The sequence below is a fragment of the Biomphalaria glabrata genome, chromosome 3 (genome assembly GCF_947242115.1).
Source record: "Biomphalaria glabrata chromosome 3, xgBioGlab47.1, whole genome shotgun sequence".
NCBI classification, from domain to species: Eukaryota; Metazoa; Mollusca; class Gastropoda; family Planorbidae; genus Biomphalaria; species Biomphalaria glabrata.
The window spans coordinates 2,507,045-2,523,303 of record NC_074713.1 but is presented as its reverse complement, the minus strand read 5'-3'; the positions used below and the strand labels follow the sequence as shown (position 1 = coordinate 2,523,303).

At 31.4% G+C, this 16,259-nt stretch overlaps 1 protein-coding gene across 3 annotated transcripts; it reads right to left on the bottom strand.

Annotated features, from left to right (window-relative positions):
- Positions 1-172: 172 nt before the first annotated feature.
- On the bottom strand, positions 173-16,254 carry LOC106054234 (cryptochrome DASH-like). Of its 3 annotated transcripts, none has more exons than XM_056023542.1 (14): positions 16,210-16,254; positions 11,779-12,006; positions 10,792-10,964; positions 10,024-10,123; positions 8,909-9,027; positions 7,936-8,084; positions 6,711-6,873; positions 5,706-5,875; positions 5,216-5,275; positions 4,981-5,063; positions 3,810-3,884; positions 3,594-3,713; positions 3,257-3,430; positions 173-2,903 (listed from the first exon to the last, which is right to left on the bottom strand). In XM_056023542.1, exons 2-14 carry the CDS (start codon positions 11,851-11,853, stop codon positions 2,760-2,762), a joined length of 1,605 nt encoding a protein of 534 aa, XP_055879517.1. In that variant the 5' UTR covers positions 11,854-12,006; positions 16,210-16,254; the 3' UTR covers positions 173-2,759. The 3 variants fall into 3 exon arrangements, with proteins under 3 accessions (XP_055879517.1, XP_055879519.1, XP_055879518.1); XM_056023544.1 differs by having other exon boundaries at positions 16,226-16,243; XM_056023543.1 differs by having other exon boundaries at positions 16,213-16,231.
- Between the last annotated feature and the right edge of the window lie 5 nt (positions 16,255-16,259).

Here is a 16,259-nt window from a genome sequence, read left to right as displayed (position 1 = left end):
TAATACAAAAATGAGTCTTGGATTACAATTCTGTTAATAAATGTATATTTTCATTTCATCATTAATAATATGAAGTTTACATCTTTCTCTGACATTGTAATTCATACAAAGTTAACCTTGACAATGCGGCTAACATTACAAGGAGACGACATTAAGACCAAACAAGACAATGTTGAGAAACTAAATGTTTTAATCTATTCACTGATTTTTCCCTTTAAAATGTTTACACCTGAAAAAACAAATACATGTGGAGATTAAATATAATATCATTGCACAATGGATTCAACAGAAACATGGCGTTAAAAAAGAAACATCTCACAACAATAATCACATAAAAAACACTGATAAATGTTTCTTGTTAAATGAAAACTACAAACTAATAGTTTCTATCAAAATTATTTCAAAACAAATCGATACAATTTTAGTGTCAACAGTTGTGAATGAAAATGAGGCTTCAAATGATATCCTGCAGAAAATAAGAATATATGGATAAGCTTTAGAGAGGTCCTCTTATAACTTAATAATTCTTTGCAAACAAAGTACCAAAATTAAAAAGTTGCCATACATAAAACCTGGTCAATCAAGATCTGACAACATTGAGGCTGACTTATCAAATGAAACTCAAGTTTCTTGCTTCTGATCAAGTTAAAGTTTATATTCTTGCTTTCTTTTTAATTAATTAAAAGAAATATTCTAGATTATTCATGCAATTTTAATTTAAGCTTAAATAATCACTCAATTTTTTGTTTAAAGCCTAAAACGATTAGGTTCCTTTGTTTATTATTCATAAGACTAGCAAGGACTCAGTGTGTATCTAGAAGAGGTTGAACGTCATATAAAGAGAAACTGGGTAGATATTCCTGGACAAAATCTTGTTTTTTTGTCTCTGAGATAGATTCTTAACTAATAACAATCAATTTTCTTTACTCAACTGTCACTTTAATGCTGCAATCTGTGTATCAAACATATTCTAAGCTAAATGTAAATAAATAGAGGCGGGAAACTGGGTAGGTATATCACCAGGCAGTAGCTTAAGGGGGAGGTACCCTAAACAAAATCTTGTTTTTTTGTCTCTGAGATAGATTCTTAACTAATAACAATCAATTTTCTTTACTCAACTGTCACTTTAATGCTTCAATCTGTGTATCAAACATATTCTAAGCTAAATGTAAATAAATAGAGGCAGGAAACTGGGTAGGTATATCACCAGGAAGTAGCTTAAGGGAGGTTACAAAGTTAAACAATAAAAACAAAAGAGTTCATGCAAGCCCAAACTAAAGCCGAGTGAAATGACAGGTACATCAGATGAAACATACACAAAGTTAAAAACCAAAATAGTCAAGTTTTGCATATACTAAACATTTAAAAACACAATATAAACTAAAATAAGAGTTGATTAAAACAATGTTTTCAAGTCTTAATCTTTCTTATAATTATGCATTTTTTAATTATTTTTTTTTTGCAGCATCAGTATTTTTTTAAAAACAGAATCTTATAAAACAAAACAGATATAAATTTCCCAAATTTTGACCAAAGAAATCAAATCAATGCATTTATATCAAAATTTTTTCTTTTTTAAATTAAAAATTCAGTTTAAACTCTTTCTCTCCTAATTGATGATAACATCGTTGATTTAAAGTCATTAAATTAAATTAATGTTTGATTTTATAAACTATACTTTGTCTTATATAATTGAGTCTGAATTCACCTTTAATTCTATATCAAATAAAACATTTTCTGATAACAAATGAAAATGTTATTGAAGCTTTATCAAAAAGGGGAGTGAAATACTACTGAGCAAAAATGAAGCGGTCCAAACATGGAAAATAATTACGGAGAGAAAGAATTAACTCTGTAAAAACAATGTAACACCTAAACAAATATCTCTATTTATTGCCTTCTACAAATAGGCATAAAATAACAAGACAATGAATTTCTGGGAGTTAGACTGACAAATTAAAATAGAACTAGATACCGGTAGTTTAAAATGTAAGTAAAAAAAAAGTTCCATCTAAATTTACTTGAAACAACAATAGCTGGTTAAACAATCTAAGTTTTAAAATATATTTTTAAAAAAGCCTTTCGCAGTTTTCGTCTTTGATTTTTAATAAAGTTCTATTTTTTATCTGAAACCAAACACTTTCAGAAATATAGTGAGACTGACTTCAGCTGATGGACAAGCAGAGGAAAGTAGGGCTTTTAAAATATTACAAAACAGACAAAAGTAATTAAATTTACAAATAAATTAAAATTTTATACTCATTATATTCTGAAACAAATATAATCTGTAATTCAAACTGTTTATGAAGAACAAACAATATAAACAGCTCCTCCACTTCTGCTGAAGAAGCATTCATTTACAAACATTTTGAAATGTCAAAATACTTTACACATTTAGTAATTCTCATGCAAAAGGCTTTTATTCATTTTTCTCTCCGTCAAGTTTTTAAAAGAGTGGCCAGGTTAGAATGTTTATAATGAATCTAGTCAAGCATCAAAGTAAATTTGTGATAGTTTCAAATCACATAGAAAACCAAGGTTTGTCTATTAGTATGTCACTAGTGTACATTTTCCACAGCTCTGAATGACTTGATCAAATATTGTCACAAGACAGATCCAATTACTGGCATCGAAACATTGAAATGAATATAAGAAATTGCACTGAGATCAAGCCAAGATTAAGATGGTAGCCATTTATTGTTGGTGATAACGTTTCTGTTATGCTAAAAGTACACATACTAGGTTCAGTTGACATTGTTTTATCTTGGGTTTGTGTGGCTAAAGTAAAAGTCTAATCCTCGTTTCTGGCCAGGATATTGACCTTGATGTTCAAGGCTCTTCTGTGACCCTGAACTTCTTTTTTTACCTTTGCCACTTGAAGCACCGGTGCTAGTACTGGAGGACTGTGGGAAGTATACATCAAGTTTAGATTATCAAAATTGTCTGAGTAAAATACCAATTTCATTCATTTTTTCATTCAAAGTAGATTTCATAAAAACAAGGAAAATATAAAAAATATATTAAAACAAACAAAAAAAAAGGCTTATATTATGCGTACTTGTATCAATTAGTTTGGATCAGTCATGTCATTAAATTTGTAATAGATCTAGACGAACAATAAAAAAGCATTTATAAAATTTTTTTTAAAAGGGGTAACGACAGGAATTCGAACTCATGGCTGAAGCCTTCTCAGGCTACACAAGCCAACAGGGTAACCACTCTGCTAGTGGAGAGCCTATGAAAATTTCATACTTACAGGTCTGTTCACGTGCCGACTCCACTCCTGAGCAACTATAATGGGGTTAGGATAAGTCTGACCAAGCAGAACACCTCCGGCTTGCAACTGAGTGTTGCTGAGAGTCCAAATACAGTGAACTTTGCCAGACTTGATAGCTGCTAGTTCAGGAACCCAGAGACGAACATAATTACCCTGCCAAATTGCAATAATTTATTTCACTTTCTGTAGCATTAATCTTTTTGAAAAATGTATTTCTTGTTTCTAAGACTACATTAAAGTGAAATGCATACTGAATAGTTGTAGCTGATTTAGGAAAGTTACATAACATTGTAGAATTTAAAAAAAAAGAACATACATCTCCATCGTAGTCTAATCCTTGTTTGACAACATTAAACTTCCTGTTTTCTCTGGGGTCATTGCCGATACCTGCACTATACAACCAGTTGCCATAGTTACTGCAGACATCGTGGTCAATCTAAAAGATTGAAGGCATGAAATACATAATTGTCAACTTATAACAAATGAAGAATTTCATTTATTGAACACATACTTAAAAAATATTGAGATTTACCAGCAAAGATTCAAACCATTCAGCACCCAGTCTCCAGTCTAGCTGCAAATCTTTGGTAAGAAAACTGGCAACATTCTAAAATAATATAAAGAAGTAATGTAAAACTTTGTGGATTTTTTTAAAACAAAGAATCAAAATAGTGTGTTTACTATTTGCTTCAAATAAACAACAAATTAAAGAGAAAGCTTATTAAACTAGCTGGAAAAAACATAAGTTCTCCCACAGTTTTAATCATCCTCATCATTCAACTCCAGTTGAGCCTGAAAAATCTCAAATACTCTCTACAATAAAAGGCCCTAGACAAAAAAAAAACCCTGCTCTTTCTATAATGCATATTTGTCAAGAACATGTGGTTTCCAAAATAAGTTGAGATGGATTTCATCAATTCATTATCCACTTGTGCCTCACATTTTGGATGAGATTTATTAGCTTAAAAATTGTTTGTTTACAGAAATTTGGGAAAATTCTGAAATCCCGCCAATTGCCAAGAAACTGAAAATAGATTGAATGAAAAATCCTCCACCAATGGAACATTGCCTTTATATTAGTTCTATAAAGTCTGAAAGAACTTTTTCAACACCAATGCTACAAAAAGTTTTACAAGAAAACTTGCATCAACTTCACTATACATTACATGTTTTGTAAAATATTTGACGTGTTTCGGATGTTCCTTCAGAGTTGAAGATAATTTACTTCCTAGTCCAAACCTCCCGCAGGACAAAAGGGGATGGGAGTGGGCAGGGTTTGAGCCCGGGACCATCGATAAATCTGAAAGACAGTCCACCGCGCAAACTGCAAGACAAGGCAGCTATGCAGATTGTCTCAAAGTGAGCCACTTTTGTTTATCAAGAGAACTTATAGGCTCCTCAGAGCTGCTCTAGACACAGATTTGTATTTTGTTTCTCCCTATTTGTTTTCATATTTTTAAAAAAATAGCCTTGGCTATTCTAGATTTCCAAATTATAGATATACCTGGTATATAGAAGTTGGTTTTTAGAAAAAAAAAAGTTAAAAGAGTGCTAATGGCTGACATAATTGTGCAATTTATAGTTGATCAGTGTAAATTACTTGATAAGAACAATTATCAAATGTAAAGAGAATCCACAAGTAACTGTTTGGTGACATTCTTAATTCTACCATTCTAATACAACAGTTGCACAAAATCAAGTACCTGTCTCCCTCTGTTGGACATAAACCCAGTAGCTGCCAATTCTCTCATGTTGGCATCAATGTACGGGACACCAGTTCTGCCTTCTGTTAATTCAACATAATAAGTTTTATATTCAAAATTCTGAATACCAATTTATAAACTAGGAATGAAATGTTTAAATGTTAAACCAAAGGATTACTTTCCCATATTACAACGTATTAGAAAAATGAAGCTAACTGTTGCATAGAGTACAGACCTTGCCATGCTTTAAAATGTTGGTGGTTAGTTTTCCACTGTGTTGGTTCATTTTTAATGCCTGAGACACAAGACGAAATATTTTAATACGTTAAGTAACCAATTAACACTTTCTCTTCTAATTGACGATGCCAACGTTGATTTGACCCCATTAAACTAAATGGATTTTTGGATTTATAATTTGTGTTGTGTAAAAAGAGCATGCATTCTCCCATAATTCAATACCAAATATAACACTTTCTGATAAGAAACAAACAAAAAATTATTGAAGTTTAATCAGAACAAGATAGTGAAATACAAATGAACAAACTGAATAATACAATTGGAACAAGGACATTAGTTACGGAGAGAAAGAGTTAAAAAGAGAAACTGTTAAGACTGAAATAGATGTCTAAATTTAATTTTTAACATTTTAATCTCTAATTTTATATGAGTAAATAAGGTGAATAGATAAATACTGGATAAGGTTGTTACTCTAAAATTGAGCTTACCCCCGGAAAAGAAAATTTTGTTGCCATACTTTAAGCTAACATATCGAAAATAGTCTCTCCAGAGAAGTTCAAATATAACCCAGTAAGTTGATTGGTTGGAGGCTCTCTCTCTCTCATATCTTTTCAGTTCCCAGTATATCTTTCGGGGAGACAGACATCCGTGGGCCAACCTAAGTATAGAAGTACATGAAATATAAGAACAGGTCATTAGGATAAATAATAAGAGCTTATACAAAAAAAACAGTGGGCCAACCTAAGTAGAGAAGTACATGAAATATAAGAACAGGTCATTAGGATAAATAATAAGAGCTTATACAAAAAAACAGTGGGCCAACCTAAGTAGAGAAGTACATGAAATATAAGAACAGGTCATTAGGATAAATAATAATAAGAGCTTATACAAAAAAACAGTGGGCCAACCTAAGTAGAGAAGTACATGAAATATAAGAACAGGTCATTAGGATAAATAATAAGAGCTTATACAAAAAAACAGTGGGCCAACCTAAGTAGAGAAATACATGAAATATAAGAACAGGTCATTAGGATAAATAATAAGAGCTTATACAAAAAAACAGTGGGCCAACCTAAGTAGAGAAGTACATGAAATATAAGAACAGGTCATTAGGATAAATAATAAGAGCTTATACAAAAAAACAGTGGGCCAACCTAAGTAGAGAAGTACATGAAATATAAGAACAGGTCATTAGGATAAATAATAAGAGCTTATACAAAAAAACAGTGGGCCAACCTAAGTAGAGAAGTACATGAAATATAAGAACAGGTCATTAGTATAAATAATAAGAGCTTATACAAAAAAAAACAAACAATTAATGCATTTTTTTTAAACAGATTCAATCAAAGCAAAGCAACCTCAAGGAGATCTACCATAACGATAATTAGCTAATTACTGCAAATAGATAAAAAATGGCACAATCAGAAACCCATTCTCTAAAAAACATCACACCTACACATTAGTTCTACGCATACCAATTCTACAAGGCATACCAGGGCGAAAACTTGGTAGAAAAGTTGGTCCCAATCATTCCATTTCTTGTTTCTTTATAGGTACTGACGTTGTCTGTCACCCAAAAGTAGTCATTTAAACGCTGGAGTGCCGATGACTCTCCACCAATAAATGGAAAGGCTGAGCGAGGATCTCGATCTGGGACTACAAGAACAAAAAAAAAAATCTAACTAAACAGCGATCTATTGAAACTTGATGGACTAGACCAATTTGACACTACATTTACACAAGTAGTGGACAAAAAGTATTTAGAGTAATGTCTGTGTGGAAACTTCAGGAAGTGCAGGTTAATTAGGTCAGATATATAAAGTTTATTTTTGTCCTATGTAAATTGGATTACCTAAGTAAGGGTGGTCCTGTGTAGCAAAAACAATAAGAATGTTGTGGACACTTCAGGAAGTGCAGATTAATTAGATCAGATATATAAAGTTTATTTTTGTCCTATGTAAATTGGATTACCTAAGTAAGGGTGGTCCTGTGTAGCAAAAACAATAAGAATGTTGTTTGTACCTGCCTTTTGTTAATTGAATGATTGATGTGCTATCAACTGACTTCAAATGTATTTGAAGTTTTGAAACTTTGAAAGAGATTAAGATTTAGAAAGACTGGAGAAAGAACTGTGTATTAAATAATGAAATGCACAGGTCATAAAAACGTTGAAGCTTATATACAAAGTGTTCGACTTGTCTTTGCAGTTTGTTCAATAATAAAATAAAAACTCAACCATAACAAATATTATAGAAGCCAACAAATAGGCTATTTATTAATTTGATAAAAAAAGCAGAAATGATTAAAATTAATCTTCTAGAGCTTACAGTGTAAGTAAGTGATTGCAAAAATCTGTTTCAAAATTTGATTAAAGATGTACCTACTCTCCAGTTTGCTACTTGGTTGGAATGTTTTCATCATGACCAGTACTTTTGTAAAGTAATTAGGAATTAAGAAATATCTAATTAAAGTTCCTATCCTGTGAAGACTCTTGATTAGGTAATCAAGTTTTTACAAAGACAAGGATGTGAATATTACCCCTCTTAAAACAGACCCCAAATCAGCAGTAAATATCCTGATTTCCTTTAATTATTATAACCCCAAGACATTCAGCTCAGCATCTACAAGATCCTATAAATTGGCAATACCACTGACATTTATAAATAATTAAACAACAGACACTAAACAATTGGAACTAAAGAATCAAATGGTGTCCACCTGAAAATCCAAAATCTGGAAATGTTGGTATTAGTCCCTGATCAATGCCCATGGGTAATGGATTCAACTGGACAGGTAAGTTGATTAACTTTCGCACAGGTAAATTGTCTTCCACTTTCTTTCTGAATTCAGTGTAGACGTCTGGTAAACTGGGAACACATTCAACAATTCATTCATTTTAAAAATATGACACAGAGACATTAGTCACATAGACTAACATATAATGACATATAGACCTGCTAACATAAGACAAATAGACCAACTGACTATAGTCACATAGACTAACATATAATGACATATAAACAGAAATAAAAAAAATTCTTACAATAAATATATACATATATATATTTTTCAAAAGCGTTACTTTCATGCTTATAGCATGCTCAGAGTGCTGTGGTCCAAATTCATTTGTGGACCAGGGAGGGGTTATCTAGGAGAAGGTTTTCCCTGCTGCCTTTAGGGGCTCAGTAAACACAACTCTGCTCAAGTTGGGTCTCGAACCTCAAGCCCCTTTGAAAGGTAGCCAAGCCAAGCTGAAGCATACTTAACTTCTTGGCCACACATCCCCATTTGTCAATAGCATGGTAATAAATAACATAACGAAAACAACTGTAATTTTTTTTATAGTATAATAGAAATATATAATGATACGTAGGACACAAAGAAACTATTCGGGCAACTAATGAGTGAGAATGTTGTAACAAATTTATAGTTTCTAGTTTGAAAACAACATTTAAGCGCAGTCAATGTTTTTGCTAATTGCTTGTTTTGTTTTACAGCTTATGGATGTTCCTTCAGAATTGAAGATTATTGCATCACAGTTCAAACCTACCACAAGATGTTAACTAGCAGGGTTTGAGCCCAGGACCATCAAGACATCAATCCAGAGTATATATGACAAAACCAGAGAACAAAGCAATTACTCAAAGATTAAAAAAAAAATGAAACTAATTTAAATACAAGTTTAACTTACTGCTTGGGTTCAAATGGTAAATCTTCGATGTGGTACAAGGTGTGACCCCAGACTGTCAGCAAGGGAACTCTGCACTTTGACCTAATATCTTGTTCGACTTTGACCTCTTCCTCAGTCACCTTTTCAATTGAACAAAAAAAATATGAGAAAAAAAAAAGGCCTATTCTATTTTAATTTCAGAACAAAACGCCATCCCTTTAGTATCACTGTAATAGAGGAATTAGGTCGTACAACAGGTTGACACCTAATACCCAGTTCAAAAGTGGAACAAGACAATAACATCAATGATGTTAAAACAATCATCTGACTGTGTTAATACAAACATCTCACTCGATACAATAGCACTAATGATGATAAGATAACATCTCAAGACAACAAGACAATAACACTAATGATGCTAATACAATCATCTCAATCAAGACAATAACACTAATGATGTTAATACAATCATCTCACTCAAGACAATAACACTAATGATGTTAATACAATCATCTCACTCAAGACAATAACACTAATGATGTTAATACAATCATCTCACTCAAGACAATAACACTAATGATGTTAATACAATCATCTCACTCAAGACAATAACACTAATGATGTTAATACAATCATCTCACTCAAGACAAACTGAAAAGAGAAAAGAAAGCATAGAAAAAATATTTCCAAATAAAAATGATGTGATTTCAAAGCTTTGTAAAGATATACACATAGCTGGAGATGTCTAATTTCTAAGGAAACAGCTTGCTACCCAATGCGCTAAAAAGCGCTTAAGAACCTAAGTCTAAGTGCGTTTAAATTTCAAAGCTATGGCATTTGAAAACTCAGTTACTACAAGTCAGAATTGAATTAAAGGTAAAACAAAGTTTTCATCGATTCATAAGTTAAACATAGAATTGAAGTTTTACAATTTTAATTTAGACATAAGTTGTTGCTTTCATGTCAAATGTTACAAAATATTATGAACTATTTTCATTTGGAAGCAACAAAAGCATTTCTGCTCTTTATATATAATACTACTATTTTCTAATTACAATAAGTAATTATGGATATTTTTACGCTTCACATCGTTTTGAATAAATTCTATTTTGCACAAGAGAAAACAAATTACAAACCTCTTTCTGAATCACAACAGCAACATTATTCTGTAGGTTGAGATTCTTGACCAGTTCTGCTATCACATCTTCTGGTTTTCCAAGTCGTACAATCAAATTACTAAAAGTTAAAGGAAATTATAATTTGTTATATATTACACATACATAGAACTGTCTACAGTTTTTTTAAACAGTCGGAATGCATATAATATGCACTTCTTATACATAGAAGTGTGTATAAATGCTAATTATAGAGAGCTTGTAAAATTGTTTTTAGGCTTATATAAATGTAACACATAAGCTTTTATAAATGTTACAAAAACCTTTAATTATGTGGCACAGACTTTTATAAATATTACAAATAGATAGTGTATAAATATTACACAGACACTGTATAAATTGTTAGTTAAAGGAAATTATAATTTGTTATATATTACACATACATAGAACTGTCTACAGTTTTTTTAAACAGTCGGAATGCATATAATATGCACTTCTTATACATAGAAGTGTGTATAAATGCTAATTATAGAGAGCTTGTAAAATTGTTTTTAGGCTTATATAAATGTAACACATAAGCTTTTATAAATGTTACAAAAACCTTTAATTATGTGGCACAGACTTTTATAAATATTACAAATAGATAGTGTATAAATATTACACAGACACTGTATAAATTGTACACACATACTTATAAATATTTGTTACAAAGTTGCCTGTACAGTTAAGTGATGGGAGATAACTGACAAAACTAAGATTAGTATATGAAAATATAAATATTGTCATTACCTCCCCATAGATTGCAACTTTATTCGCAAATCTGTCACACTCTCCAGAAGGAATCGAAGACGATGACAACCAGTTTTCGGAAAACCAAAATGGTACGTTCCTGCATGGTGCCTTGGATCAAAGCAGTACAAGGGTAACAAAAATTTACCTTTTTGGTTAGCAGTGAACAGAGCCTGTAAATTGAAATTTAAAAAAAAAAAGATATTAGACAGAACATGAAGAGCAATGTACGTCTTCCCTTGTGTTGTGTGGTCAACACAAAAACCGCTAATATATAATAAAACAAAAAGCAAAGAGCTTAACCAAACCCTTTATAAAAGTATTAGCTCTCTAACTTCAAGAGTTGCTTTCAAAGTAATGAAAAATAATGTAAAACCATCCAAACTATCCTAGATAGATTCTTTCTTAAAAGAAGAAAATGTTTTGAACTTTTTAATGCTTAAACTATGTTGATTAGTTACACATTTTTTTTTGAGTCTTTTTTTTTTCTCAACCCAGCAGGAATGGGCATGCAACCCTTAGAATATAAACATACTAACTTTTTTTTTAGATTGTTCTCAATTTGAAACTCTGAACAACAGTAAAAGAAGTAGGAATGGACTGCATAGAAACCAAATGTCGATGAATAGCTTTTTAAGTACCAGTCTGGACTTGAGAATCGTTACTGTTTTGTTCTTTTACAGCTAATTAACGTGAGATCAGTTAACTCTTTCTCTCCGTAATTATTTACCACATTCTGGCGGAATCAACGCTGGTATCGTCAGTTAGGAGAGAAAGAGTTAATAATATCATTTCAGTTAATTATGTCACGTCAGTTAGATTATTTACATTAAAATGTTTGGCCAAGATAATAAATTTGAAACAGTTGCTTAGCTGTCCTGGCAAGAAATATTCGTAAGTTGTCTAAAATTCTTTCTTAACTTGCTCAAGGGGGACACATTTATTTCCGCCAGGCCAACTGGCGAAGGCAAAGAGCAAAGCAATTACCTCATTGTCGTGTACTCTCAGGTCATTTCTAAAGAGACAGATTGCCACACTGGGATTTTCTGATGCCGTCTGCATTGTCCTATTTATCTGCTTCCCATGAATCAATGTAAGCTTTTGAAGATCTCTAATAAAAGCAGAAGGCAGTTTCAAATTGAGTTTTTCTTCCAACTGGTGTTCGGTTTAAACTTATAAAGACACTTGGGCTTGGATGCCAAATCAAAGTGCAGACTAAGAATGAAATAATTTAAGACATATATAGTTAATATTTAATTTATAGTAAAAAAAATTAATCACATGACCGACTGACATCATTTGAAATAATGATGCTTTATATAAAGATTGAATATGAAAAAGGTTGGATATGTGAAACATAAAATACTGCAAATGTTACTAAACTTTATCTACAGATTCAAGAAAAAAAGATAAAATTCCATTTTTGCCATTATAATAACCATTTTCTCTACTAATCAAAATCATGTTATAATTACAAGATCTAGAAAAAATCTAGAATAACTAGTTCATGATATGGAAAACTAAAGTAATAATTAAAGACTTGATTATTAATCTGAGATGATACGAATATAATTTTATAACCATGTCTAACCATAACCATGTTTAACAGATTAATAGCTATATATGTCTATATTTACAGACAGACTCTAGATCTAAATGATACCTATTATCTAAACTCTATGATAAGTCTATATGTCAAGTATAGTATCTAGTACATGATGTCTTAGTCTTACTATGAGCCTTAGTAGAATCAATATATTAGATTAGATCTAGATCTAAAGACTATAAATAAAACTAATTCTTAATCATACTAAATTAGAATTTTTAGATATAGATTAGAATTAGATCTATCTATCTATATATGTATAAAAAAAAGACTAGAATTGACTAGACTAGACTCACTACTGACACTTGAATAGAATCTAGTCTAGCCAGGAAAACCAGTGACTTGGCAGAATTTAAGTCATTGGTTAATATGCATGACTAAATGCATGACGCATAGGACGTAATCATCTTCTTTTTTGAAGTAACGTCTGTATTATATAAGATAAGATAAGAATCAATCTGTATATTAATAAAGCATAGTCTATAGATCTCTAATGCCATTAGAGAATGGAATGGGTGGCCTGAATCAGCCAGGAAAATCAATGACTTAGCAGAGTTTAATACATTCATTAACTTGATTAACATGCATGACTAGAGATTGGTACATGAAATGCGCAGTAAAGGTAAGTAAAGTTAAGTTCCCCTTTCTGCGTAGGAAGTAATTATCTTCTCATCTTTTTTTTAAAGTAATGTCTGTAATATAAGATAAAAGGCAGTATAGAGTTTATATATTATAAATAATATTCTTAGTCTTAGTATAGATATAGATCTAGATTAGACTTCTAGACTATTCTATACTCTGACTCTAGTGATTAGTGTCTCTAAATTCAACTATTTTTCTTGATACTGTCATGTCCCATGATCATACACTGAACAAATCATACTATGATACACACACACAGTCATCATATAGAGACAATAGTAGACAATACAGTATCAAGTACAGATGAGATGACCACAAATCTAATAAATTCTAGATCTAGATTGACTATACTATAGATACTATAACTATATATAGAGTAGATCTAGAATCTAGATTAGTGTCTAGAGCAGTGATTCCCAAAGTGGTCTATAAAGACCCCCAGGGGTCTACGAAGACTTCCAAGGGGTCTACGAAAGTTAAAATGGGAATTGTAGACTGTACAGCCGCAGTACAGCGTTAAGTATTTGAAATTGAACTTCATTACTTCCTTGTCAAACAAGCGAGTGTTAATGTGCCATTTTTTATGATGCTATGAAACCAATTAAGCTGGTGGATCATTTGAGATGATGCCATCCTGATAAAAAGATAAAAGTTTGCAAATCTTTCAAACACTCAAAGATAAAGTTTAGAATACACTCACAAAATCTCTCATTGACCTGACATTGAGAAGTTTATGATTATCGTAAAATACACGATATTGATTTTTACCAGCCGTTGAAGAAATTGTAAAATCTCTTACACAAACTTATATCATTAAAAGAATTTCATGTTTGGGTTTTGTGGCCGGTGTCTTGTTTTGGGCCTCTTGATGAAGAATGCAATTTTGAAGACATGGTCCGCATCCTCTGGTGACACTCCAAAAGGGCAAATTTCAATGGTCCCAATTTTTAGCATATGTTTTCTCATTATAATGTGTACGGTTCTGATGTGAACAATTATAGGTTGTCCTATTGGATAGTTTATAATAGGTTTTATCTTTCTTGTATATCGAATTAGAGCTTGTCCATTTCTCGTTATTACAATTCACTATTAGTTTCTTCATTTCTTCCTGATAGAGTGTTATGTTCAAGTGTGTATTTGTTTTCTTACATTTAGCAAGTGTGTCAGCTTTCTCTTTCCTTCTATTTCAACATAGTAGAATAGTTGCTGTTGTTGTTGAGCTTTACAAGGTCACACAATATGTTTTGTACAAAATCTTTTGGAAGTTCCTTCAGATTATGTGGATAGTTACATCCAATCACCAATTCTTCCAACGGGAGATGCGAGCAGGCAAGGTGACCACCGAACGTCAGTCCAGGCATCATGAATTGTTTTATGTAGGAAGCATCAGAGTTTGTCAAGTGTCAAGGACTTTATTTTATGTTGGTCACGAAAGAAATCTAACTGTTTGGCGAACTTGGCTGATTGGCTAGCCTGGTAGCTGTTAGCTCCAGTGCTCCTATTTCTTCTCTGTGGTTGTCGTAGAGCTCATTAGTTACAATGAACTTAATTTTTAAATTATTTTTTTCTTCATTGGGCCGTTCAATGAGTATTCCATATTCTCCTTTTGTGGTGGCTTTCTGAGAACCATTCATGCAAACTCTGACCCATTGGTTGTTAGGGCAATGGATATGTAGAAGAGTTCACTGAATTCTTGAGCTCTGTTGGAATATAGTCAAATATCTCATTCTTCTTAAGTAAGTCTTTGAAAACGACGTATTTCTGCAAACAACATATTTCTCTATACAGCTGGCTGAATCAATCTTGTCTGGTAATGATGTATTTTTTTATTGAAATTATTATGGCTTAAGTCCACGAAAAACTGCTTTGTTAAAAACTTTTACCTTGATACTTTAGGCACATTGATATTTAATGTTTTGAAGAACTACTTCATAAAACAACAAATCCGTATCTGAAAAATAATCTCCTTAGCAATGGATGGTTAGCTTGCAAACCTTTAAAAACAAATGTTTCCAATGTGTTTAGTGACTGTATGCTGTACGTGTTAACTATTAAATAATGGGTTGAAATTTGAATTTTGTTAATAAATTAAAAAAAAAAAAGATTCAACTTAAAATGTAGTTTTAAATTACATTTGCACTCCTCGTGTCACTGGTTAGATATTATTTTAAACGAAATGATGAAATGGATGAATTTTCAAAAATTCAATTAAACTTAAGCAGGGGGTCTACGGAAAACCAGAAAACAGGGTAAGGGGTCTACGAGACAAAAAAGTTTGGGAACCACTGGTCTAGAGTCTAGTTTAATAATAAATTAAGTTTAAGACTTCTGCACTGCCACTTGTTATATTTGAAAGTTGTACAGTTTAGTTTTAAGTTTGCGATGATGTGCACTTATCACTTGACAGTCTTAGCTATTGACTTAGATTTTAGATTGACTTAGAGTTAGTACTCTTGAATAATCTAGATGACTTCGGACTGTCACTTGTCATTAGACTAGTGACTAGACACTTGTCAGTCTTTGTAACAGTAATTTAAAGTCAAAGTAAAAGTCTTACTAATCTACAGTCTTAGCTTAGATTTGATCATCAATGACATCAAAAGATCTATCAAATCTGATTCTATGTCTAAAAGTAAAATACTCTATGTCACTCTATGTCGAGTCTATGTCTTTGAAGTCTATGACTATGTGAAGTATGTGTCTATATTAATATATCGAAGACTAATAAGTCTAATTCTATATGTCTAGACTATATTGTGAGTATGTCATAGAATGATACTGATAGAATAGATAGAGTCATAGAGTATATATCATTAATCATCTATATATATGTCAAGTATGTATATTACCATATAGTCTATAGTCTTAGTTTACCCCTATATTCAATATTGACTAGATTTTTTAGATCTATATCTATAAATAATTTCTATATAGAGGACTAATATAGTATATACTAATATTATATGGTAATAATATTATTAATATTAATAATAATCAAATAATGATAATTGATAATAATCATAATGCAACAAAAAAAATGAGACTGCATAGTCGCTGACGTAAATAATCGTTGTAAATATAGATCTACTAAGAGTAACAGATTTTCTAGATCTTTTAAGTAGAATCTAGATATATAAATTATATAAATATTATATAGATTTTAGATTTACAACTGTGGCAGATTACGTTCATTGCATAAACACAATAATCGAAACTTGCC

Excerpts from the sequence above, each read along its gene's own strand:
- LOC106054234 (XM_056023542.1), bottom strand. The coding sequence starts at position 11,853 with ATGCAGACGGCATCAGAAAATCCCAGTGTGGCAATCTGTCTCTTTAGA. Across the intron at positions 10,124-10,791 it reads AAGTTGCAATCTATGGGGAG|TAATTTGATTGTACGACTTG; the intron begins GTAATGACAATA and ends TTTAACTTTTAG. Across the intron at positions 6,874-7,935 it reads TCCAGATTTTGGATTTTCAG|TCCCAGATCGAGATCCTCGC; the intron begins GTGGACACCATT and ends TTGTTCTTGTAG.